This window comes from Paralichthys olivaceus, chromosome 2 (genome assembly GCF_024713975.1).
Source record: "Paralichthys olivaceus isolate ysfri-2021 chromosome 2, ASM2471397v2, whole genome shotgun sequence".
NCBI classification, from domain to species: domain Eukaryota; kingdom Metazoa; phylum Chordata; class Actinopteri; order Pleuronectiformes; family Paralichthyidae; genus Paralichthys; species Paralichthys olivaceus.
Window position 1 is genome coordinate 17724158 of NC_091094.1, and position 24420 is coordinate 17748577.

General features: G+C 40.9%; 1 protein-coding gene across 4 annotated transcripts; it reads right to left on the minus strand.

The window, feature by feature from the left end:
- Positions 1 to 7: 7 nt before the first annotated feature.
- On the minus strand, positions 8 to 24095 carry LOC109629216 (AMP deaminase 2-like). 4 transcript variants are annotated; one of them, XM_020086801.2, is made up of 18 exons: positions 23554 to 24094; positions 11239 to 11369; positions 9854 to 9984; positions 9223 to 9291; positions 8625 to 8736; positions 8305 to 8491; positions 7797 to 7938; positions 7629 to 7718; positions 7403 to 7532; positions 6822 to 7016; positions 6572 to 6703; positions 6312 to 6475; positions 5661 to 5787; positions 5408 to 5571; positions 5172 to 5292; positions 4512 to 4685; positions 4284 to 4394; positions 8 to 4042 (listed from the first exon to the last, which is right to left on the minus strand). In XM_020086801.2, the coding sequence occupies exons 1-18, from the start codon at positions 24002 to 24004 to the stop codon at positions 3827 to 3829; spliced, it is 2847 nt and encodes a 948-aa protein (XP_019942360.1). In that variant the 5' UTR covers positions 24005 to 24094; the 3' UTR covers positions 8 to 3826. The 4 variants fall into 4 exon arrangements, with proteins under 4 accessions (XP_019942360.1, XP_069395953.1, XP_069395948.1 ...); XM_069539852.1 differs by lacking the exon at positions 23554 to 24094 and adding an exon at positions 20540 to 20684; XM_069539847.1 differs by lacking the exon at positions 23554 to 24094 and adding an exon at positions 16432 to 16727.
- Between the last annotated feature and the right edge of the window lie 325 nt (positions 24096 to 24420).

The following is a 24420-nucleotide window of genomic DNA, read 5'->3' on the forward strand; positions in this document are numbered from 1 at the left end:
CAATGACTAAGTGAATAAACATGCTTTATTCCATTGTTCAGACATTACACATGAATCTTATCAGAAGTATTTGAATGTGTAAAACACTGGTGATCCATTTCAGGCAATAAGGTGGCTACAGATAAATTAAAAAATCGAAATCAAAAGTAACGAGACTGTGTAAAAACAAAAAAACTGAGAAAAAATCTCAAATACACACAAACATAACTTTAGAGTTAGAGATCCTTTTCTCATTTACCAAACCAAGCAACTAATCAGAAAGTAATCAGTAGTAATCAATGGTGAAAATATTCTATATGCCAAAAAGATCAGACCAACGATCGGAGATTAGTATTTGTGAGGTAGGGTGCACTGATAAATGACGCTGTGGTGTAGTGGACGTTTAGAGAGTAAATAACATGTTGTGAAGATGAATGGATGGAAACTGAGTGGATGGAAAACATTTGAATCCAGATCCTAAATGTCTTTCGGTGATAACGTATCACAGCAGATAGACTGTCATCAAAAAGGTATCTCCATGGTTACTCTATAAAATGAGGTCAACCGGGTGGAACATTGTAGCTAGTAAATGGTTGATAACGAAATGAAGCTAAAATTATTTAATACGCAATACACTTAAATATATTATGTGCTTTGCCTGTGGAGTAATGGTACCAGGACAAGTCACATAGACTGTCAGTAAAGATGGACGACGCGTCTTCACTTCCTCCAACTATCCAGAAATGAAACCAAAAAACCCGGGATACGAACGCTGCCATCTTGTGCATTTGGAGCAAGAGTCTGGTCCATGTCCCATCCACTAACATGGAGGAGGTGGGATTTATGCCCTGTACTGCAGCCAGCCACCAGGTAGTGATAAAGAAGCTTTGAGGAGCCGTCATGTTGTCCATCTTTATATACAGTCTGTGCTAGATCACAGGCATCTAACAAAAACAACAAAGTCGCCTGTGCTGATGTAGAATATGTTTTTGGCTTTACAGTGAGAGGTATCAGTCATGTACCTTTTGTCATGAATGTTACATGTGTACTAACAAAATAAGAATAACCAGGGATAAGTAATAAAACATGAGGGGAAACAGTTACTGTGATATTAAACAGACAAATTATTAAAGAAATTTAAAAAAGGCAAAAAAATATTTTTAAAAAGCATTGACAATAAAACTCTATTTTCATGACATAGGCTCTAATCCACAATCAACAGCAACAAAACTAAGTGTCAAACCTTGACATCCATAAATTGTGAATATAAAATTTCTTATCTCTACATTGCCTTTAAAAAAATACACTTTATACATGAAATCCAATCATTCAAATCCAGTGCATCCCTTCAACACATCTCATCTACTGTCCTCTTCCTGAATCATGATTGGTTTTCACCTTTCTCTCATTATCTATAAAGCAAACACGTATACATCCTAAAACAATACATCTGTTTATTCATATGAAGGCTGAAGTTATCTGATTCATTATCGTCTAATCTTGGCATCATAAATAACCCGACAGTAGTGTCGAGGTTTAGGAAGAATGTTCACAGTTTGGTGGGAGGTTGGACAGTATCCAGTGACAGGAGAGTGGTTCGATAACACGATGACGGTGTGAGACAAATAAATCTGAGACGTGTGATCCCAGCTTTAACAGATTTTGGGGTGAGCTGGAAGCAAATGCTACAAGAGACCATGTGACGGTCTTAACCATGACCCAGCAGGGTTTACTCATGTCCCCACTGTGAGTCTTATATCTGCTGTAATATTCACCACAGACAGTTTTGCTTTATGTTACAGCTTTGCTGTAAATATCATTCTCTCCTGTCATCACTTATTCATGCAGGCATGCAAACACGCACTCACAGCAGAGTATTAAAGCCACATCAACCCCTCTCCTCAAAAGAAGGCCTAGATAAAACTGTTAGACCAAGCATGCAGCTGGATGGTTTCAGTTCCGCCGGCGTGGACATTACAACAGCATAAAGGCCGACTGTACAATGACCGAGGAGCAAATATGCAATAGCTGTTTGCATGTAAACAAATTTGGAGAGACGTGAGCGTATAGTTCCCAAAGCTGAAAATGAAAAGGCACTGTGAAGTCGTGGTGCATATGTACAGTGCATGGCATGCAGAAGGAAAGAAAACCTCCCACGACGGGAAAGGAATGAGAGTGATAGGGGCCAGAGAGGTGAGAACGTTCTCCTCAGGCAACACTGAACTCCTCCACACTTACTTGTGCTGATTATAATCTACAATACTCATCTCCATCTATTTCTCACAGAAATATCAAAACAAAATGATTTTATACATTAACTGGAACTTATTTCTGTTTGCTTCATGGAATGTCTGCAGTCAACCACAGAGGGGCTGAAGAGTTTCTCTCTTTTCTGTCAAAGTAGGAGCAAATCTAAATTATATCCTGTGTGTGCAATATGAACCAAGCACAGTGCTGATAGTCAGCACTGCTGCATTCAGACAGAACAAAATCAAGCCTAACGCCACCTGTCAATGTTTGATCTGTAGGTTTGTCAAACTTTGACCAACAATCTCACACAAGTATTACAATAAAATGTAATCTGTAATCCATTCATTATGAATCTGTAAGATGAAAATGGATATTATTTAAGGAGTATGAATGTGAAGAGGAAGATAAACAAGAACAATAGAACTGGTTTACTGTTCTGAATGTTTAAATGTTTGTTATCAGTACTTCTGTAAATACTACAGATATTTCTCACTATACCTGCTTTCAGACATGTTCCGAACTCCAGATAATCTCAGGAAATTATCAGATGGGGCTGCATTTGAGAACACAAATGTCCAAGTCATTTGTGTGCCTGCACCCAAGTAAAATGTCCGCAGAATCTCAGAGTACGACCATGTGATAACACAAAGGGAGAATATCCGGAGGTTTTACAGCAAGCAAGTCTGCAATGTTGAGGACGTTTCTGACACACAACTGACGAGAAACTGGAACACTATAATATTCCAGGATGAAGTTGAGGAGCCAAACGCGTAGAAGACACACGCAAAGATGTCAACTTGGAAAGACGACGCCATTTGAGAGCTTTTGGCGATAACAGCTGATACTAATGTTGATTTGCTGTAAACAAAAACATGTGATCATCATGTTCTGGCTCTTGGATGCTGCGCCACCCCTCAGATGAACGCTGAAAGATTATTATGCAAACTCGGGAGAAAATACAGACCCCATTGTGAAGACATTATCTGGCGTTCATGTCTGAGAACTGCTTTTGTATTATTTTTGATGAAAACATATCACTGGCTCAGTGTTTCACATTATGTTATTATATTATTATCATCCCTTTATATTACCCACTATATTATTATATTTATGACATAAACTGTGGAACAGTCTAATTTCTCCCACTACATTTAAAATAAACCAAAAATATTTTATCCACAGATTAATTTGTGGCAGCCAGTCAAACTCGTGGACTGGCTGTGTGTCTGGTGAGGTAAACACTGGCTTCTAGTGTTTCCCTGCTGTTCATCACAAATTCATCCCTGCTGACCTTCCTCATGCTTAATGTGACAACATGACAAACAGAGGTGGAGAAAACACACGTATAGATTTTATATTTTAACAATAAAATGGATTTACAATCCATTCGTGCAACATAAAAAATGTCAACGGAAGTTGATGAATGTCGAGGTTGTGGCGCTCTAGCAGCACTGTATCCTTGGCTTGTTCATATCTGTGTAGATGTGCGGCATACGTCTATAGTGATGGCTGGTGGTGTTTATACTGTATGTAGAATGACTCTCCCAATGTCCCTCAAGTGACATGCTAGGTTTACCAGAACCGACCACCAGTGATTTCAGCGCTGGCTGGGCAGAGGGCCCATGGACAGAGAGTCCTCCTCATCGATAGTGTCCAGCTCCTCGGTGCGCACGGCCTGGGTGATGAGTTGAAGCTCCTCGGAGAGTGTCTCGCTGCGGTACGCCACACGGATATCTGGGACGTTAGTGCGGCGGATGTCGTTGCTAATAGGACCCTCTTTGGAATAACTGGGGCCCAGCCAGTTACGTTTGACCTGGAGTCAGGAGAAAGTAAATGAGCAGGAAAATCAGATACGGCTAAAATACAGAAGAAAACCAACACCTGACTGAAAGTGATTTGACACGTTTTGTAAATTTAGTTCAGTTTTATCAAATTCATATCAGATTCCAAGTGTCTCACAACTTTGAAAAGTCTAAACAATGTAGAGTCTGTGCGACATACAAAAACAGATCAACAAATGAAATACACTAAATTAGAAGAGCTATGACCTGTACCTTGTTTGAAAATCCGCTCATAAGAACACTGTTTCTTGCCAGCTCACACATGTCACAGGAACTCAGTTTCCACACTTGAGCAGCGATACTGTACTCCTCCATAAGAGGCTCCTGGGCGCAGAGAGACACACACAGACACACGAATATTATGTGATTTCAACCTCACCACTGATCTTCTAATGAATGATGATGTGAACAATGTTCAGTGAAACCCTCCTTCACACTGACCTTGGTGAAGTGGAACTGAAGGGGATCATCAGTGGACAGAGATATCATGAGGCCTCTGGACAGATACTCTGGCAGTGGGTTGCGATGGTAACTGAGGAACAGGCTATTGTTACTCAGTGGGGACATGGCAATGCCAATCTGAGCCAGGTAGTAAAGATACTGCAGCACCGGGGCCTGACAGTGTGAGAAACATAGAGACACACAAATAGTCACAGGTTGATAGAGAACATCTTTGTCTTAGATTTCTTAACAGAGCAGCATTTGGTAGAATTGACTTTGCTATTTTAGGACAAAGACACGTCTTCTACTGAATGCAGCTGCTGACCGCTTGTCTCATACACTCAACAGTATTCTTTCAATTGTATCCCAAAGGGGATACCGGACTGTAACCTGAACTTGAATCCGTTTGACCTTCTTTTATGTAATTGTTTGCATGTTTTCACACAGATTTATCATGGAATGAAGTTTTATGTTTGTGACGGTTTATTTTTCGGTGTTTTGCTAGTCCGAGATCACAACATGTTTTATTAGTATTGATGAATAAACTCAACCTTGAACCTCTTCATAATGCCACGAGTAAAGTCAGTGTCTCATTTGAAAATGTCTGAAGCAGAACCTTTTAAAAGAAAAAACAATGAGTTGAGTCTGTCCCGCTCTGACCTTTCTGAGCAGCAGTCCATGAGAGATGTTCTCTGATAGTAAGAAACCTGACACCAGGTGATGGATCGGCCCCGCCTCCCCACAGTGAGGTCTCAGGACAAACGTATGAAGGCCTCGCTGACTGTGTCAGACAACCATATTTAAAAAAACAGGGTTAGCGTATATTTATGTTTTATTGTTATTGCGTGAGTAATACGTCTTGTATGTGATAAACGTGTCCGGTGGCTCGTACATACCTCCGCAGGTGGTTGAGCACAGTCATGTTGGCGTAGGTATAGTAGAGGTAGTAGGAGTAGGGCGGGTTGTCCTCTTCTGTCCAATCGGCCGGCAGCGGACTGTCAAGGCTAAAAATGTGGTGCTCAGGTTTGGACTCGTCGTCCACGCTGTCAAAGCCCACCACCTGTTCGTACATAGGCAACACAAAAAAATTCAGTTTCTCTGAGTGTGAATTATCAGGAAAGCCAGGATTTCACATGAAGTGATACCCACATGTTCGAGGAAGAGATGCAGCTCGGGATGACTGCCGGGGTTTATTGTGGCTTCAAACAGTGGCATGAAGATGTTCTCCAGCATCTCCTGGAAATTCGCCAGCTGCTTCTTTGTGTGGTACACGTCACTGGAGAGGGGGTGATCAAACAATGACACTTGTTATTATTGCAAAGATCATTAACATCCTTATTTCCTATGTATATTTTATTGTAGATTAAGTTAGAATCCATGCCTATAAGATAAATGTATTTTGTTTGTTTCTCTCAAGTAGACTAAAACCATGTAGACAGGATAACAGCACACATAACACAGAGTGGATCATGTGCCCAGAACCTTCACTATATCAAATTAGTTGATTCCTCTTGGTTTATTCTCTAATAACAACTTAGATGAACGTTTTCTGACCAGAAACTGCATGGAAGCTGGAAGTCAGTCAGAGTTGAGAATATTAAGGCTATGTAACAACATCATGATAAATGCAGTGCTACAACAACATTTATTTCCGTCAGCCCGCCAATTTCCAGCGTCCTTGCCAGTAACATCAGTAAAGGACCCTCAATCCATAGACATATTATTGAGAGTGTCCTCATATATGTGCTGCAAAGATCATACACCTCACCAAATGGTAAAGTAAGCCGAAGGTTTACTCACAATAGACGGGGCACCTGGATAAGCCAGCGCACATTATCAGAGTACACACGGTGTTTGACAGCCCACTCGGACAGCTTGTCCCATTCGTCTCGGGAGCGGCCATAGATGGACAGACGCAGCTCAGAGTTCTGGTACTTGCTCTCCTCCAGGTCATACATCACCTCCTGAACAGATGTCACAAGACAAGAGATACAGATTCATCAGTCTGTACATTTAATTTGGATTTGTAAAAAAAAAAGAATAAATTAATTTGTTCACACCTTGACTATGTGTGCAAAGTATTTTCCTTCGATGTGGTTGTCCGTCTTGATGAAGATCTCTCTGAGGATGGATTCTCCGATGGGGTTGTATTTGGCATTAAACTTGTCAAAGCGATGGAACGTGTTACGGTCCTAAGAATTAGGAGAAAGCAGTTACATCTAAATTGTATTTATATCCCATTCGTCCAACATTATTTCTTAAACTAGCACAATTCCTTTTCTTTTTTTTGCTGCTGGTGCCATTTCTCACCGCATGCATGTCGAGAGTGTCAACACTCAGGTCGAAGGCTGTGAGGTTCATGCTCTCGAACACATCCTTGAGGGTCTGACCCCGGCCGTGCTCAATATGAACGATCTCCCCAGGGTATTTTTTCATGGCTCTCTTGATGAATCGCAGCAGGTGCTTCTGGTTCATACAGGACGATGCATGTATATGCGTGTCCACCTGGAGTGGGCACAACGCAGAACCACAACAACAATGAGAATATCCCTTATAAGATGGAACAGTGTAGAATGGTATTTTCGGTAAATGTTTGCAGATGTGGTTCAGACAAAAAGATTTGCAGGTTTGGGTGAGGTTTTGTTCCGTTGGCTGGGCTATCCACTTTATTTTTTACAATGGTAGTGCCTGAAATCTGGACAAGCATCTAGCTTGGGGGGTTGGGTTCTGACACAAAAATCTGAATACCTTACAACCTTTGTAATTAATAAATTGTTGTAGTTTTGGAATTGTTGTAGCTAAGTGATATCATCATAAACATAGTGATTTTTTATCACAGACAGATAATCTAGTAAAGACGACAGCAGCAGCTGCAGTTGATAAGCTCTTGCCTTTCGGATGTTGTAGAAGTCTCTATGAGGAACCTTCTTCTGAGCAGCGAGCTCCTTCATCTCGTTCAGGAGGATGTGCATCTGGAACTTAGAGCTCAGGTACTGGAGGCGGCGGTAGCAGAAAGACTTCCTGTGAAGAGCATACAGAGGAGACAAAGACATTTGTCTTTTAAAATATGCATTGAACTACTCACACGTTTGAAGATACTTTCAAAGAATCACTTACACTGGCCCGTTAATAATGAGGGACATCATAACATTCATGTCTCCAATGTACTCCTTCAAGTCAGGATATGGTAAGTCCAATTCTTCACTTCTGAAAGAGATTATTAAAGTTTCACAAACAGGCTCACTATTTGAATTAATGTGTCATCATACAGGCACAAACACATACTTGTCCATGTTGCTTTTAGTGGTGTAGACATGAACTACTCCATCTACCATCTTGCATCCATATCCTGTGTCCGCTGGCATATTCATGGGGTCCTGATTGTCGTAGGGGTGTGTCTCTGAAACCGGTGGGTGGACGGAGGCGTCTGAGAAAACATGGGAGTGATATTAATGAATCCTTTCATTCTAAAATGATGAATAATAATTTAGAACCTGCTGACAAACTGTAAGAATTTGTGTTAAGTGGTGGGAGTGTTTCTCATTTCTTTTACTTCCAACAGGTTAGTATGTGGCTTCTTTCTTGATGATAGGTATGTGTTTAAACAAGTAGCTGACATAAGAAACAAAGCTTATTGTTATGATGAAGAGGAAACCAGTGAACTGCCTTTGGACCACACATGAATGAGAGTCCACTGCTTCTGTCCTTTTTGATAATCAATCTCTTATTTCTATTTCTGCCCAGTGGTGACAAAACATATGTTGCTTCCATATCCGATGTCTAGCCAACATACCAGTATCTACAGGGGTCTCTGCTACATCATCATAGACTCCAAAATCCTGAGACTTCATCCCGAGCTCCTGTAAGGCGTGAGCTGTGGTCTTACAAAAGTTCTGCATGGATCGGTTTATGTACTTCTCCCGAATGAATAAGGCCTTCACCACGCACTTAGCAGCATCAAGCAGGTCCGTGAAGGGGACCTGGGGAGACATTCAATCATTGTTATGACATTGGGTGCAATTGGAATTTATTTTTTTGGGGTTAATTTGACTGCATGTGAGATCATAGACAAATCAAAAGACAGAAATTCAGTACACACGAAAAACTCCTCACCCCACATTTTTCCTCGCCAGATATGGAGACCCGCTGGTATTCACGCTCCATTGGTATTTCTCTCTCATTGAAGCCATCATCGACAGTATCCACACTCTTCTCCTTCATTAACCTGAAAAGATTCAGAGGAAATTAAAATGTTAAACAAGAGAAAGGAGGACAAGAAGAAGAAGGTTGATAACATGTGGAGGTATGGAGGACATTTGGCCGAACAGCACTTAAAGGAGAAACTATGTTTATTTAGACACCTTCATTTAATGCACGCATACTGTTTGTAAATGAAGTATTTCATAAATCAGTTTAAATATCAATGTAATATACTAATGCAGTAGCAGATTTGCTATTTAGGGATTAAAACGCAAAGGAACAAAAATACTCATTGAACATTTACCAAGTCACCAGCAGGGGGAGGATAAGGTTCATCTCAATAGCGTTCCTAAATACTGCAGATTTGAAACCGATTAATATACAATATTGATAAATACTAATCTACCAGCTGAGTAGCTGCAATGTTTCTGAGAGTACAAACAAAATACAGATGAATTCAGAAAATAAAATCACTACACAAGACGTTGATACTGAAGCAGAGCTCACTCACTCTAGGTCTGTCGCACTGTCGATTTTCATGAAGTCCTGTTTGGCGCGGAGCAAGATCTCTGGCTCAAGCCTTGGGGTGATATGCAGCAGCGCAGCAGAGTGAAGGCAAGGCAGGGGGCAGACGGGCGAGAAAGATTTAAGCACACAAATGGAGAGAGACCAAATACAGTGCACGAACAAACACACACACACACACACACACACACACACACACATTCGCACTTTCATATTCACATAAAGCCTTAGGTATTAATTGATTCAGGTACAGAACTTTTAACATCAGTTAGTAGTGGTACACCGTGATTGGTAAACAGAAGCTTGCGGGGGGACATGTCAGATAATCACCCAAACCATTGGCTTAGCAGTGTGCCTGGCGATGGCAAGAGAACCCACCTGCTCAAAAACCTTTTTGTAGTAAAAGACCAAACACCAGAACAGGGGCCACCAGCTAGCTAACCCAGTTACCTGATTGCCGGGGTTAGTTAGCCCACAAACTGGCAAGTTGGAAGCATGTGTGCAAGGGGCATGGGTGAAAGCAAGACTGTGTAAAAGTCTGGAGGGGTTGTGTTTGTCAGGAGTCAAGTAGAGAGTTTATTTAATTGTGTGTGTGAGATGTGTTTGCATTTCCTCACTTGATGTCCTGGCTGATCTGGCGCTCCAGACGGTGCCGCCGCTCCTCGAGCTGTTCGATGGGGCTGTCCTCCGGGAACTCGTACGGAGCGCTTCGCATCTTGCTCTCTGCCATGCTGAGCGTGAACAGCTCCTGGTGTCAACATAAATTTGACCAATTTTGGTGCCATGAAACAGGAAATAGGTCAATTTCCATGCGTGTGGACATATGGAAAACAATGAGATGAACACAAAACCACCTGTTACATTGACATAACATTGACACCTCTGCGGTGTCTTACTTCTTCACAGGTAAAGCATTCCTCCACCCTAAGCACCTCCAGGAGGAGCACCGCCAAGAGTCACGTGGCGACCAATCCGGCTTCTTTGTCCTCGTGGGCAAGAATACAATTAGCCTTGGGGGATGTTGACCGTGGATGCTGAGTTTAGTGTGATCAGTGCACCTTGATGTATTTTGTCCTGGTGTAGGACTAATGATAAGTGGTTATTGTTTGCTTTAATGTTTGTGAATGTTAGTAAGTAACATTTGTTCAGTTTGTTATTTTCCATTGTGCACTTCACCCAGTGTTTCTCTGTTATTTCACTTGTGGGTGACGGCTGGAATGTGTTTATATTTATGAGGTGAGAGTATGTTTGGCAGGAGGGACAGTTTTTTGTTTTTCTTTGAGTGAAACCGTGAGTAAGGGACCACGATAAGGAAGAGGGATGGTTTTTGTTCTTTTCATGAGTCGGCGTCACCCTCCACCCATTGTGCCTGATTTTGTCTTTACTGTTTGTGGTTTATGTAACACATTTAGCACAAAAAGGGCTGTGTTGCCACACACCCTGGGTGCTGTGTTGCTTCCCTTTTCTCCTAGATAAAATCTGGGTTGTAACAAGTATAACAAGTTAGTTAACTGTTTTGTTATGGATTAATATTTTCATCCATCCTCCAAGACTTTTAAACCTGCCAACTTAATTTTTTATTATTTAAAAGTCATAAAAAACACCAGTGACATCGGATTAAAATATCTGACTGATTAAAAATGAAGCTAGCTTCATTTTATGTAGACTAGCTGTGTCTGAAAATTGAGAGATGTTTGAAGTGGGCTGCCAGGGCTTTACAGGACACTTTAATCCACAGAGCATTTAACATGCTGGGCATCACGAGGGCTGCCAAAAAAGAAAGACAAAAAATCCATAACAGAAACCGCAGAGAGAGACACTAGGGGGCTGTGGATCAAGAGGGCGGATCTGTTGGCAGCTGCTGCTGGGATATGTAAGCTAGGGGCTTATCAGACCTGGATCCATCACCTGAGCGAGTGGGTCTGAAGAGAAAATACCAGTGACTCTGTGTTTCTGTAATTTTACTGCTTAGAAACGACATGTGTCTGATTTCATTTCCTACCTCTGCAATCTCTTTGTACTTTTCTTCCATGGATGTCCGCAGGTCAATCGGGTAGTGTGTGAGAGAAACAGGCGTCCCTGGCAGGGATCGCTGGGGCTTGAGGGGCTTGGACCCAGATGCACCACAAAGATCTGTAAAGCAGACACACACAGTTATATTGCGGTGATATCAACACATAGAGTCTCTGTGATGTTCCGTCTTCACTTTCAGATTACCCAGTAAAGGCAAAGACAATGGATTACAAAAAAAAATTACAAACTGCAAAAACTGTACTTTTGCAGCCATTATTCAAACATGAAACAGCACCATTGCAAACAGCCAGAATGCAGAACCGTTTAAAGTGTTGCTGTTAAGTAATCATTAATGTCATTTGTAAAAAGATAGTGGTGATCTCATTACACTTTTCTGTGATCAATGCACATTCTCTTAACTATGGAAAATTTTAGCAAAGTAAAAATACTTAAACGCTGTCTAGTGAATAGTATTTTGAGTAGGTCCTCTTTTGCCACTGGTGGTTACATGGTTTACTTTTCCACATCTGGAGACACAGAATGTAATTTTAATGTAAAATGTAGCTTAAACTTGACCATCATTTATCATCCTGATTGCTGGCTGAGATAAGACAAATTTGACAATTCTTTATCATTCTATGGAAAACAGCGACAGACAGATAAAGTATTAGGATTTTACTAAACACAACTAACAGGCCTCCACCACAGAGGAATTGTTCTCATTAATGATCAATCTTTGGAAAATATCTTTTTGTTTTCTTCCCTCAGCTTCATGAACACATTGTCCCATTTTCTCCAAACTAAACAGAAGACATCAAAGGCAAAGACACCAGTTTCAAAACAAACAGTCAGACATAAGTTAAACAAAGTCAAACGGGGCATGACGACGATTACCTCTGGGGACAGTGACTGCAGCTTTAATATGCAACAGAGCATGAAAATCCTTGTAAAATACCCAACAACAGCCGGATTAAGGGAAGACAGCTGCCCCAACAGATACTGTGTCACTTCACTTGCACGTGGGCCTGCACACACTTGAAAAAGAAAAACCCCAACACACACGTACATATGTGACACTTGCGTAAAAACACCTGAGAGTGACACAGAGGGGCCACCCTCACTCCAGACCTGCTGGAAACAGATGACACCAGCTCCACTCCAGACTAAACCAAACACAATAGAGGAGAACGACCCAAAAACTAAATACAGCCTGGTGCACAGAGAAAAACCAAGCTCACCTATTTCTGTGAACTTTCTAAACACAGCCATATATTTAACTTTAAGAGAACTATAATTTATAGAATGCCAAGTCTAAGTGCAGACAGAGTAATTCACTCATTAACTCAAGAGTGAGGCTTTGTGTTTTTGTTTGGCCTGTGACAAAGGGACTGTGTCATCTGCTGTCTGCCCCTCAGGCTGATGAGTTCGGAATTAGCAAAGAGTAACTTTCCAAATTAAATTCATACTAACGTGACATTGTTAAACAGGATTTTCATGGATGTGAGGATGATACGCTGCTGGACATATCACCCCAAGTGTTTGAACATTTGTGCATATTATTGTATCCTAGTGTATTCATAAGGAAGATTCAAAAATATGATTGTTTTTTATTATAGAGATGTATCAGTCAATACTCAAGTTTTTCATATATATAAATAAATCTTTTTGGGAAGGAATTTGTGTCTTTACATGATTCTGATAGCAGTATGTACTAATGGGCAATTTGAAAATAGACTTTAATAATGGCATTATTGTTTCTAAATGACCTTAAACAGCTATTTGTTGTTTCTACCCTGACATACACCCTGATGCTGGTATATGTGCAGTAAGCTAATATCTGCAGTTATGTCATCCTTGCAAATGTATTTATCTAAGTGACATCATGTTAGTGGGGGTGCACAGACCTTTCACAGACTTATATAAAATGAATTACAACAGAACTGAGACAAACTTAGCAAACTGCAACATAGGAAATGAAGAAAAGCAAAAAAGAGAAACTACAAATTCTCTCTGCAGGTCTGGGCTCCTATTTGGCTCTGCACAGTGATACCTCTGGTCTCTTGTAATCTAGAATGCTAGAGCACATACCTCTTCCAAGGCCGAAAAGTCCCCTTATGGAACCACATTTAAATTCCCTAGATCTGGATTTTTATTTGGATCTTCACCAAATTACACACACTCATAAATATCAGCGGCCTAAATATGTCAGATGTTTTACACTTTACCCACGGAAATAGGTGAAAATATCAAAAAAGGCTCCATCTCGCAATGTGCAAGAAAGTGATCAAAAAACATTTTGCATACTTCTGCTAAATAACAAACAAAAGTACACACAGAGGTAAAAAAAAAAAAAAAAAAAAGATCATCATCAGACAAGCAAAATCAAGAGCCAAAGAAAGATGCATTCAGAGGCCAGTATGGTCTTTGGTTAATCATTCATCGAGTCAAAATGGGATTATTTAAAAAAAAATGAATTGAAGAATAAATGACTTTGTGTTTGAATCAAACCCAAGAGCTATAACAAAGAGGCCATGATGAAGTCCAAGTACAGAAAACAAATAAGTCAAAGTTTAGTCTGTGTTAAAATGGGACTGAAAAGCTAATCTGCCTATCCTCATTTCCTCTTTAGGTTGTATTTCTATGGAGACTTGATCAGAAGAACTTTCGGCCTTTGTTTCAAACCAGACTGGACAAGAAATCTATGCTCTTAAATCACCTCAAACTAAATTTACTGCACTTATTTCAAATGATATTCTTCGAACTGTCCATCTTCATGTAGGCGCTGTGAGCTAATTACTTAGGCAGGATACTAATATTGACAAAGCTCAGCGTTCTCTCACGTCCCTGGGACCTGAGTCTGCACACCGCCCACACACAGTGCACTGGAGTTTCTTTTAGCCCTACCAGAGAGATAGTCATCTAGTATCTGCAGAGCTGCCTCTGCTCTTTGTAACGATCAATACGATCCCTCCAACCCATCTCGTCCTCTCTGTCCCTCAGGACAAAAGCAGCAGAAGTAGTCCAACATAACATTTTACCCATGAAAATATTCTCTGACCAGAATCTATATCAATTCGTAATTATTTATTGACTTTAATATGCTCTAAAAGTGTATTCTGATAACTAAACACTTTTTTTATTCACCACCAGCCCCACATTGCTACCATACTCTCCCAATTGTGATGATAATCTGTACGATATCTGTAGATTTAATGAGACTTGGCTGCTTCTCTGGAGACCAACAGTGCTTCCTTTAGTTGTAGAGTCAGTCATGTCCCAGTTTAATTTCTACATTTATCCAGTGTCTCTCTATATCTGATCTGTTTGAGTCAGGTAATTAGAGCAAGTTAACTTATTAAATGACCTAATTAGAAATTGCATGATAGTCTGCTAAAAACAGACCTTGTTGATACACAACTATTCTCAGGGCAGTGAAACTATTTTCAGCACAATTAATCCAAGATGAATGGATTTTTGGTGAATACACCTGGCCTCGTGCTGCACTTATCTACATGTACCTCAGCCTGTTGTGTTCCTTCTTCATCCTTTATGTAAAGCATGTTGTGCTGGGTACACAAATACCAAAGGAACACACAGACTGATTGTAAAATGCTTAAACATGTTGGAGTATTCATAGCTCTACTATTTGCACAAGATTCCAGCCAATGTGGAAATTTTAAGTTCACATCTTAAAGGTTCAGTGTGTAGAATTTAGTGACATCTAGAGGTGAAGTGTCATGTTGCAGCTGAATACTCCTCATTTCACCCTCCCCTTCTCAACATGAAAGAGAACCTGTGGTGAACTTCAGTTGTCATGAAAACTCAAAAGGTTTTAGTTTGTCAAGTTTGGACGACAGTAGAAGACATGGCAGGATCCAGAGAGAGGACCCCCCTCCATGTAAATATAAAGTTGTTAAATATATGTTCATTCTATGGTAAAGAAAACTACAATTCATGGAATTTAGATGATTACACACCAGCGAAAACATCCCTAGGATTATCTTAAATTCAATTTCTGCTCAAATTTCAAGCTAAAAGTCATTGACATCAAGTGATGTGATGCAGAAGCGAAGCATGATGGGTAGAAAGAAAGTGTTGTTGGCGTTAAACAAAAATTCTTTTGTGTGTTTGTGTAAATGTGTTTTCGTCGACTGATTGTGGCGCCAGTGTTTATTTTTCTTTACAGATTTCACTTAATTCCCAGAGAGGAATAGTGATGACACACGCTTCAGACGTTCCTTAGCAACCACAGATGAGAATAATCCTCTACTTTGGGGCTTCATCTCCAAGATATATTATCAGTACACAAAAGACTCTGTGGATATAGACACACACACACACACACTCGCGTATATATATATATATATATATATATATATATATATATACACATACACATTACTTTAAAACAATATTTCTGATTGAAGGGGGAAAAAGCCATTTGCCTACACTAGTACCTTTTTATATAAAACACCATGTTAAAGAAGAGATGAGTAGATCCCTCCTGCACTGTCTGCCTGCTCACACATGTGAAGAAACATGTCATGTTGAATATTTCTTTTCTTCCACTCTCAGTAGCAGCTGTTCTGCAGTTGATGAGCTGCTGCAACAACCTCTCTGGTTTACTGCACACTGGTGCTGAGCGTTTCCCTTATGTTAATGCATGCGTGTGTGTTTGGCCGACAAACCCACAAAACGCTCAGTGATGACTCCGCTGGGAAATAACACTGCATCATGCTGAACTTAAACAAACAGCAGCAGGATGAGCAACCCCCAATGTTTACTCACCGCAACAGCCAGACTCAGAAATAAACTATGGACCACAAGAAGCTTTGCAGAGATCAGCATCATAGTGACAAATGCATGACGTATTTTTTCACTTCCCTCTCTTTATGTTTCCCAAAAAAGACCCCCCCCCCCATCATATTTAAATCTCCTCCCAGTGTCTTGTGCAGCTTATTACAGTAGACAGCAACTGTGTTTACTGGCCCCCCGTCTGTCACCACGGGCTTACTGGTGCAGTATTTTTGGCGTGATAAGTACTATACCTAACACACAACTGGTTAAACTTCTAGCAACGCAGTATTCACAAGTACAAGCTCTGCAGCACAAGTCAAGTCACAATCCATGATCTACGCACGACACGGTGCTACTGGTGATCGATCGGCTGAGGTTACAGTACCTCTGTGTCCCTGCCTGGTCACAGTCTCGGTCGCAGTGGCCTTGTCTGAGCTCTTGAGGGATGCTGGGACATGTAACTAGGCCTGGGACGGTCGATGCACCCTCCCCCGCTGGCACAGAGAGAATGACAGCAAAGAGAGAGAGCAGATAGAGAGGCTATATGCTCTGATGCAGCTCTAACAGCAGGATCACACAGGACTCCTCTCTCTTTCCTTTGCTCCGCTTGTTTCCCTCTGATTGTCTCTCTCTGTCTCGCTGTCTCTCAGCTGATCCCTGAATCTCACCGGTCTCTGGATCAGTCCAGCCCCCAAGCTCCCGGGTTTAAGTACTGGGTTAGAACATACCACGTGGCAACAAAAGGGGGAGGCACCGGAGTCCGCCGCTTCATTGCTCTATTGTGCTGTAAAATGGAGGTGGCCCTGCGTCTATGGCCACTCCCACATCCTCTCCATCTCCCTCCTCCTCTTCGTGAAGACGTCACGAGTACGTCAACACTTTATGTACACATCTTATGTCAAGAGTTTGAAAAATCGTTACATATTCAATGAAGCTATATTTAGTTACACATAGATTCAAACATTCCTACTAGTGTTTGCAATTCTAATCATTTAATGTGCATCCTGTGATTTACAGGCTTTATAACACAGTTCTTGTGTTTAATTGTTCTTATATATTAATTATGGACGTTTTAATTGTTTTTTACATATTAATTTATATTTGAATGCAATTAAATGCAAGACTCTCTCTGCTTAGGATTGATGAGCCGTGTTTCTGTTTGTTCCTTCTTTCACGATTTAAACAATTATGTGTTAGTACATATACTTTTCTATACTTGTCAGATGTTTAAATTCATTGTCTGAGGTCAACATCTGTATAACTGAGCACATGTAGGTATCTGTGTGTATAATTGTGTGTAAATCTACATTGCAATAGCTTTCTCTGCTGATCACATGACTCCAGTGGACACTTTCCTTCCTCTCTCACATGACTGCTGTATGGCACAAGGCCTGTTGGCTGTATTTAGCAGTGCTCAAGAAATCAGCTCAGTCCCTATTTAATTTAAGTTTTTTGGAAAGTGACACCTCAGATATTCAAGGAATTTTCCACATGGAGGTCAAACAAATATTGACACACAAATGACAGCATGAAAAACATAGACACAAAAGGCCAACACAAACCACACACACAGGATACTGACTTCTGGATAGATCCCCATTTTTGTGTAATACCATTGCAGACAAATGACCCTCCCACATCCGAACTCAAGCCGACAATATAAACTACATGACACACGATTAAGAGGAAACTATTATCACCAGGGTGTTTGCAAATTTCCCTTCTTAAATCTGTGTAAAGGATCTATTTATGTATCTTAGCTCAGCAACAAAGAGAAATGTCTCTCAATTTGTGTGACTGCATGGTTGATGAAACTGGTCAGAATGTGAGGAATGAACTAAATTCTTGGTCTTTGTCACACAGTAGTTTTTTTCCTACATGTTTACAACTGAGATCAAAAACAGACTTTTATGACTTTAAAGAGCAGAAGAAATGTTCTGTCCCCATCCTGGAATATCTTAGATACTCTACTAACCCAGTCAACACCTACCTATTGCCCACAGAGTTTCGGAAAAACAACGTGACCTAGATACACAATACTCTCATTGCTCTGTCACTGCAACTAGGACCATGATGAGCCTGTGGTTGTTACTGTTCCCACATCCTTTCTGCTTCACACTGAGTGGGCAGGACTTTTACAGACGGGTGAGGTCCAGCTACTGCACCACTGCAAATCAACAATCTATTTCAAGCTTTTCACTCTAAGAGACGTCACAGCAAACACAGACGGGTCTTTAACACACAGTCAACACACTGCATGGTTTAACACAGCTATACATGTGATTAGAGATGAATGCCACCTTTGCATTTAAAATTCCAACACTCAAAATATTAAGAGATCAGAAATAAAAGATACTGATCATTTGTGCAAGATGGTTTTAAAACATGATTAATAATCATCTATGAAAAAAATTCTAATTAATAATTAATAATTTCTGAAAGCCTTGAAGTACGTTGCTCATGACTTTTACTTTGAAAAGGCAAGTAAACAAATATTTGTCATCCTGCTTGTGGTGCAGGTGTTCATTTTGGGGAGTGGAAAGACCAAAAACTGAGCTAGAGGTCTTTAAATTTCTCAAAAGTACTCTGAGGTGTGGTTTGCTTGAGCTTTTCTGCTTTCAGTGCCATTGTAATCAACACATGTCTTTCCCAAGAGACTAATCAACAGCAGGAGAAGCTGTGCACAAGTATTCACCCCCTTACTCCAAGAAAAACACAAGAGTTGGTTTTATTGTTAAGGCCACGTCAATCACATCTAAACTCTAACCCTGCATGAAAATTCCCATGTGAATAAACCAGGACAAACATTTAAACATGGTGCTCAAGGTTTCTCAGCATCAGATCGACTCTGTGTATCTCTCCTCCGAACATCCACCAGGAATGTTCTCAAAACAACAAATCCTCCCTGTTGGGCATCACACACAAAAACACACTGAAGGCCTTGTATAAAAACATCCAAAGACACATGCAGTCAGCATGTACAGACTGAAAGTCACACACCTCAAAAGAAACAAATACAGACACACACACATGCACTCTCCAATCAGTGGGGGGGGGCAGTCACACACCTCTGTCAGTGCAGCTCTCACCATATCTGAATATAGCAAAGAGGAACAGTGTGTCACTTGACACTGTCAACATGTAACATGGTGTCACCATCAAGTTGCTAATATCGAAATCCTTGGACTAAAGGTGTGTCAGGAACCACAGCTAGAGGTAAGAAAAGAGTGTTGCTTCATGGAGACATGGGGAGGCCTCTGATAACACACGTCCTGTTACTATGAACTTTGATACAGACTCACATGTATATGGACACCCACCTCAGCACCACAGTCTTTACTAAGTGATACTCTGGTGAGATGGATTGATTTAGTGTCTTGTTTGCCTGCTATAATTGCAGTGGAAGAATGCAATAAAAGGTTCAGTTAAACTTAGGATACTTTTAACACACTCTGAAGGCAACTATGCAGTTAATGTATCATTACAGTACATTTAGAATACAAATAAAGCTTTTTGAATTGAATTGAGCGTCAATACATCAATTGTTTTGTCGAGACTGTCTGGATTGACTCACAGCTCACCTCACCCACCTCCCTCCTCTGAGTGTGTTTGCATCTGTGGGCAGCATGTGGGTAATGCATGTCAATTCTGAACTGGGAGGTAATTAAATGAACAGAGGGCCAGGGGGCGGGTGATTCACTGAGTCAATAAGGTGAAAGCAAAATACAAAACCAGTCAGGGACCAAACATCAGCTGACGCTGGTTCACCTGTCATCAAATGAAGTGATTATGTGAAGATGGATCTACATTACATGTCATCCTCAGAGTGGAGACGGGGCAAAGCAGCTTAACTGAAATACAACCCATCATACCATGTGTATGAGTTCAGTCTGGCACCCTGAGAATCGCCCCTGTGTAATGTTGAGTCTACAGCTGCCTTCGGTGTGTGTGTGAGTGTGTGTGTGTGTGTGGTGACACAGGACAGATACAGTGGCCTTACTAACTATCTGGTCCCATGAGCAACAACAGGCCCAGCTGTTGGTGAGATAGCTTTAAAGGCCTTAGTTCCCGGTTCTCCAAAATCCCTTTTCCAGAGCTGACACACTAGCTCTACAGTGTGGGAAGCAGCTAGGCTATACTAAGCAGGAGAAGAGCTGTGGAATTTTCCACTCAAACACAAGGAAAACAAATCTTCAGTCATGTCTGACTGCAGCTCAGCTGAGGAGCTGAGACACTGACAACCAGCAACTTGTTTAAGACTGACGGTCTTACACAGAACCTTTGTGCCACATACTCCCTCTACTGGCAAGACGGAAAAGTGCAAAACTTTACTTCTATGTACTGTAAAAAAGCGTCATTAGACAATAAAATAATAAATATTCACTATAAATTATTATATATTTAAATAAACAATTCCCCATACATACACTGGTGTAACCATTTACACATACAGTTTATAGACATCTTTTTTATACAAGTCATTAGTGCCATACCTTAGTTTAAGTGAGTCCCAAATGTGTCTTCGCTGGCTCGATATTAATTATATGGTTCAGCAGCACAAGCCCTGACGATCTGCTCGGTCTCTCAATGGTGAAGCCAAAAATCCCACAGTTGTACCCTTTCCACAGTTATACCTTCAATGTGATAGAACACCCACAACCACAGCTGTGAGGTTATGGGGCCCAGGGCAGGGTCTGCTACCATGTCACGTGTTTTTTTTTTGTTTATACTATATTGTACTGTGTGTGTGTGTGTGTGTGTGTGTGTGTGTGTGTGTGTGTGTGTGTGTGTGTGTGTGTGTGTGTGCCAGTTGTGCAGGTTAAAGTCCATAAGGAAACAATGAGTAGATGTGCTAATGATTCAGTGATGAGCGTGACAAAGCTCTGTGGGTGTAACAGAACAGAGCTGATAAGATGTAATGACGCAAATCGCAAGATAGTGAAGACACTTTAAGTCCAACAAAGTAAGCCATGACAAAGACATGCAACGACAGGAGACAGTATTTCTGGTTAATAATGAACCAGAACAAAACGGGGCTCAGGTATTGGAGCGAGTTAGTCAACTGCAGACAGAGCGTACAGACCAACGTAAAGCAGTTTCCGGACTGCCCCCGCTGATCTTCTTCTGGGTCACCTGACTATGGGGTGATATGGTTCATGATTCTGACATCAACCCTCATGTAACACAAACCTTATATCACAGATAAAATTATACATTGATTTAGAAAAAAAAAAAAATCAATGTGTAATTTTTTAAAAATACAAAACACTGATTTGATTGGTTGTATAGTGTACATTTGTGTTATGTTGATTGTATTTTTATCAATCTTTGTGCTGGGGTGATGTATTGTCACACACTGTGTATTGTAGAGCTCAACTGATTTATTGGTGAGCGACCGATACAAGACTAATTTATTATTGATGATTATTGAAATATTGTTATCTGCATTTATATTTGCCAGTATGCGCTGACATAAAAACTTTTTTTTAATTTTCTTAATTCAAAGTCTATATTTCTGATTTATTTTTATTCATAGTTATTTGAATTTGTAATCAAGTTTATGGCTACATTGTAAAATCAGCATCAGCCCCCATATTGTAATTGCATGCAAATTGCAGAGAATGTCAGAGAGCCATACTCTCTATAGTAGGAGCAGTGAATTCCCTCCACCTCTTTTGAAGATACTTTAATAGCCCCTATATATCACCTCCTTTACTTTCGGCTGCAAAGCAAAGGAATTATATATTCTGCTTCATGTGATGCCATGACGGTCCAGTGGGGGAGAGCAGCCTGTAGGCAGATACAGATTCCTGCAGATGAGACAACTGACTGCGTTTTATCAATGTTTTCACCACTAAATCAACACTTACATAAGAGATCTGTCACAAATAAATACGATTTTACTTCTGAGGTTGTTGAAAAGACAGATGCCACAGAGCTGATCTATTTCTGGTGATGCTATAAGACGTAACAGGAAATGTTCAAGCCTCCAGTTCATTGGTTCAAACACAAACTGCTCAAGTTGCTTCCACTGTGGATTTTTCTACTGCGGCAATTTGGCATGAAGAATGCTAATAGACCGGAGTGCTCAGATGGTGGAACTATAATGGGAAGCCTACATGTGGCTCTTATGATGGACTGGGAGAGCAGAGGGCTCATCCAAGCAGCTAATTGAGAGGACTTAAATGACTGCATGGATGGAGAGACCTCTAAGTTATTTATGACTGCAGCAAAGACAGGCTTTCTCAGCAAATACAATATACTGTGTGTCGACGCAAGTTACTGCTGGAGATCTGCTGCTGCATCCCTCCCAACCCTCAACGTTTGTGCCACGCTGTGGCTGCAGCTTCAAATTAAATCAATGTTAACATTTAATTACTGCGCAGATAAATCACTGGTCCAGCTTTGTAGTTTCTTCCACAGAGACCCGTTAGAAAGAACTTCAAAAGGTGATCACAGAGCCTGCATCATTCGGCCCGACTCCTATCAAAGTTCATCAAACCCCTCTGCACACATTATCAACTGATACTAGCACAACATTAATTGTTATACTCCACCATATGCCAGAGAGATAGAGGCCTGTTGTGATAAATACTAGTTCAATTATTTTCCATCAATGTCATCAGCAGGAAAAACGTAATAACTCATATAAATCCTTATAACTATAATTATATAGGTAGTAAAAGTTGCTAAATCCAAATAATCAAATTGGCATCTGGAAACTGCATTTTCCAAATTTTGTGGCACACTTTGTTGCAAATTGTTTAATTTTAAGACCATCATCAACCACTGACATCATAATAGTTTCTTCAATGTCACTGCATAGTCCCCTGAAAGTATGAGGACATTTTCGTCATGATGACATGAATGAAGATAAAACCACCCCACTGTTTGTCTGAACCAAGCTGATAAGTGAGGAGAGTCCATCACCAGTAGATCCCTGATAAACAGGAGGGCAAAGGGGCCAAATTAAGGGGTGAGCATCACTCACATCACTTCTAGAGAGGACTGATCTTTTTAAGTGATTTATCAAATTAAAATGATAAAGTCATGCCTCACCAGTAACATGGGTGGCAGCTGATTAGGGAATTTGTTTTATATTACAAATCAGGATTGTTTTTAGACGATTAGATGGCCTCTGAGAAAGTGCTTCTGTCCATGTTGACATTTCATACACTCAACAATTGAATGGTTAATAAAAAAGATAATACTACTAGTAATTGTCAATAGATTAGCAGAGTGTCATGAGTATTATTTGAAAAAAAAATTCTAAAGCAATAAAAAGCATAACAATTACAGTTTTAGCATTCACGCTGCATGCTAAATAATAAAATCAAATCTTTAGACAAACACTTTAAAAACAACCTAAAGTTGCAGCAACAACTGTAAACTCAGATGCATGAATTCTTAAATATCACAACAAAAGCATTTGTGTAATTTTCTGAACCTTCATTCGTGTAGCAAGCTTTATCTCACTCTCTCTAAAGATCCACTCACAACCACTTACCAGGAATGGTGGTGCTCTGCAGACTCCCCCTTTTGCGAAACGGGGATTTAGGTTTAGGCTTCCCTTGTCCATTGGAGGTGGAGGAGGAGGTGGAGGAAGAGGATGACATCTTGCCAGTTGTGCTCTTGCTATCACTGGAGCAGTGCGAGTCAGAGCGGTGCAGTGGCCAGCAGAGGGAGGGAGGAGCACTAGCTCTAATGCTGGAGCTCTGTCTCATGGTGGGGCAGAGGGGAGGCAGAAACCATACTGGGCCGGAAGACGCTCCACTGCAGAACTGGCTCCTCCTCCCAGACATCAGCAGGTCAGCAGGCGTGCTGCAAAGTGACGAGCACAGAGGCAGCCTAAGGCTTCCCCAGCCCCTGCTGAGGACCATCCTCCTTGGTTGCCCTAGCAACCGGGGAACGAGCCTTGTGTAGCCAATGCAGTGAAAAACAGCCACAGAGGAGGGCATCGCAGATCAAAGCGTGTAACTAGCATGACAGCAAGCGAGACTGAAGACTGACTACACCCCACCAGCTGAGTGCCAAGGTGAGAGAAGGACAAAAGTTTTTTCCACTCATCTAAAAATAGCAATCAGATCCTGAGAGTGTGTATTCAGCCGAGGAAAAAAAACACAGCGGATCCAGATGACAAGTGATTAAAAAAGGCAAAGAATTAGGAATGGTCAGTGTGGATAAGCAGAGAAAAACCAGATTAGTGCGTAAGCTGACTGGTGAACTCCCAATGTTCTTTGCTGGAAAATTCTGAGGGGAGACAGAGAGAGCCTAAACACACACAGGATAGACCCGCCTGATATAAAGTATTATAAATAGTGACAACCAATGCCCAGCGAGGAAGCAACCCCTGACTAGTGCAGTGTGCGCGCAC

Bases quoted from the DNA above. Each gene is read 5' to 3' on its own strand.
- LOC109629216 (XM_020086801.2), bottom strand. From the start codon at position 24,004: ATGCCCTCCTCTGTGGCTGTTTTTCACTGCATTGGCTACACAAGGCTC. The intron at 8,492-8,624 runs GTGAGGAGTTTT...ATGTCTCCCCAG, and splicing joins CTGGCGAGGAAAAATGTGGG to GTCCCCTTCACGGACCTGCT. The intron at 5,572-5,660 runs GTGGGTATCACT...ATGTACGAACAG, and splicing joins TGCATCTCTTCCTCGAACAT to GTGGTGGGCTTTGACAGCGT.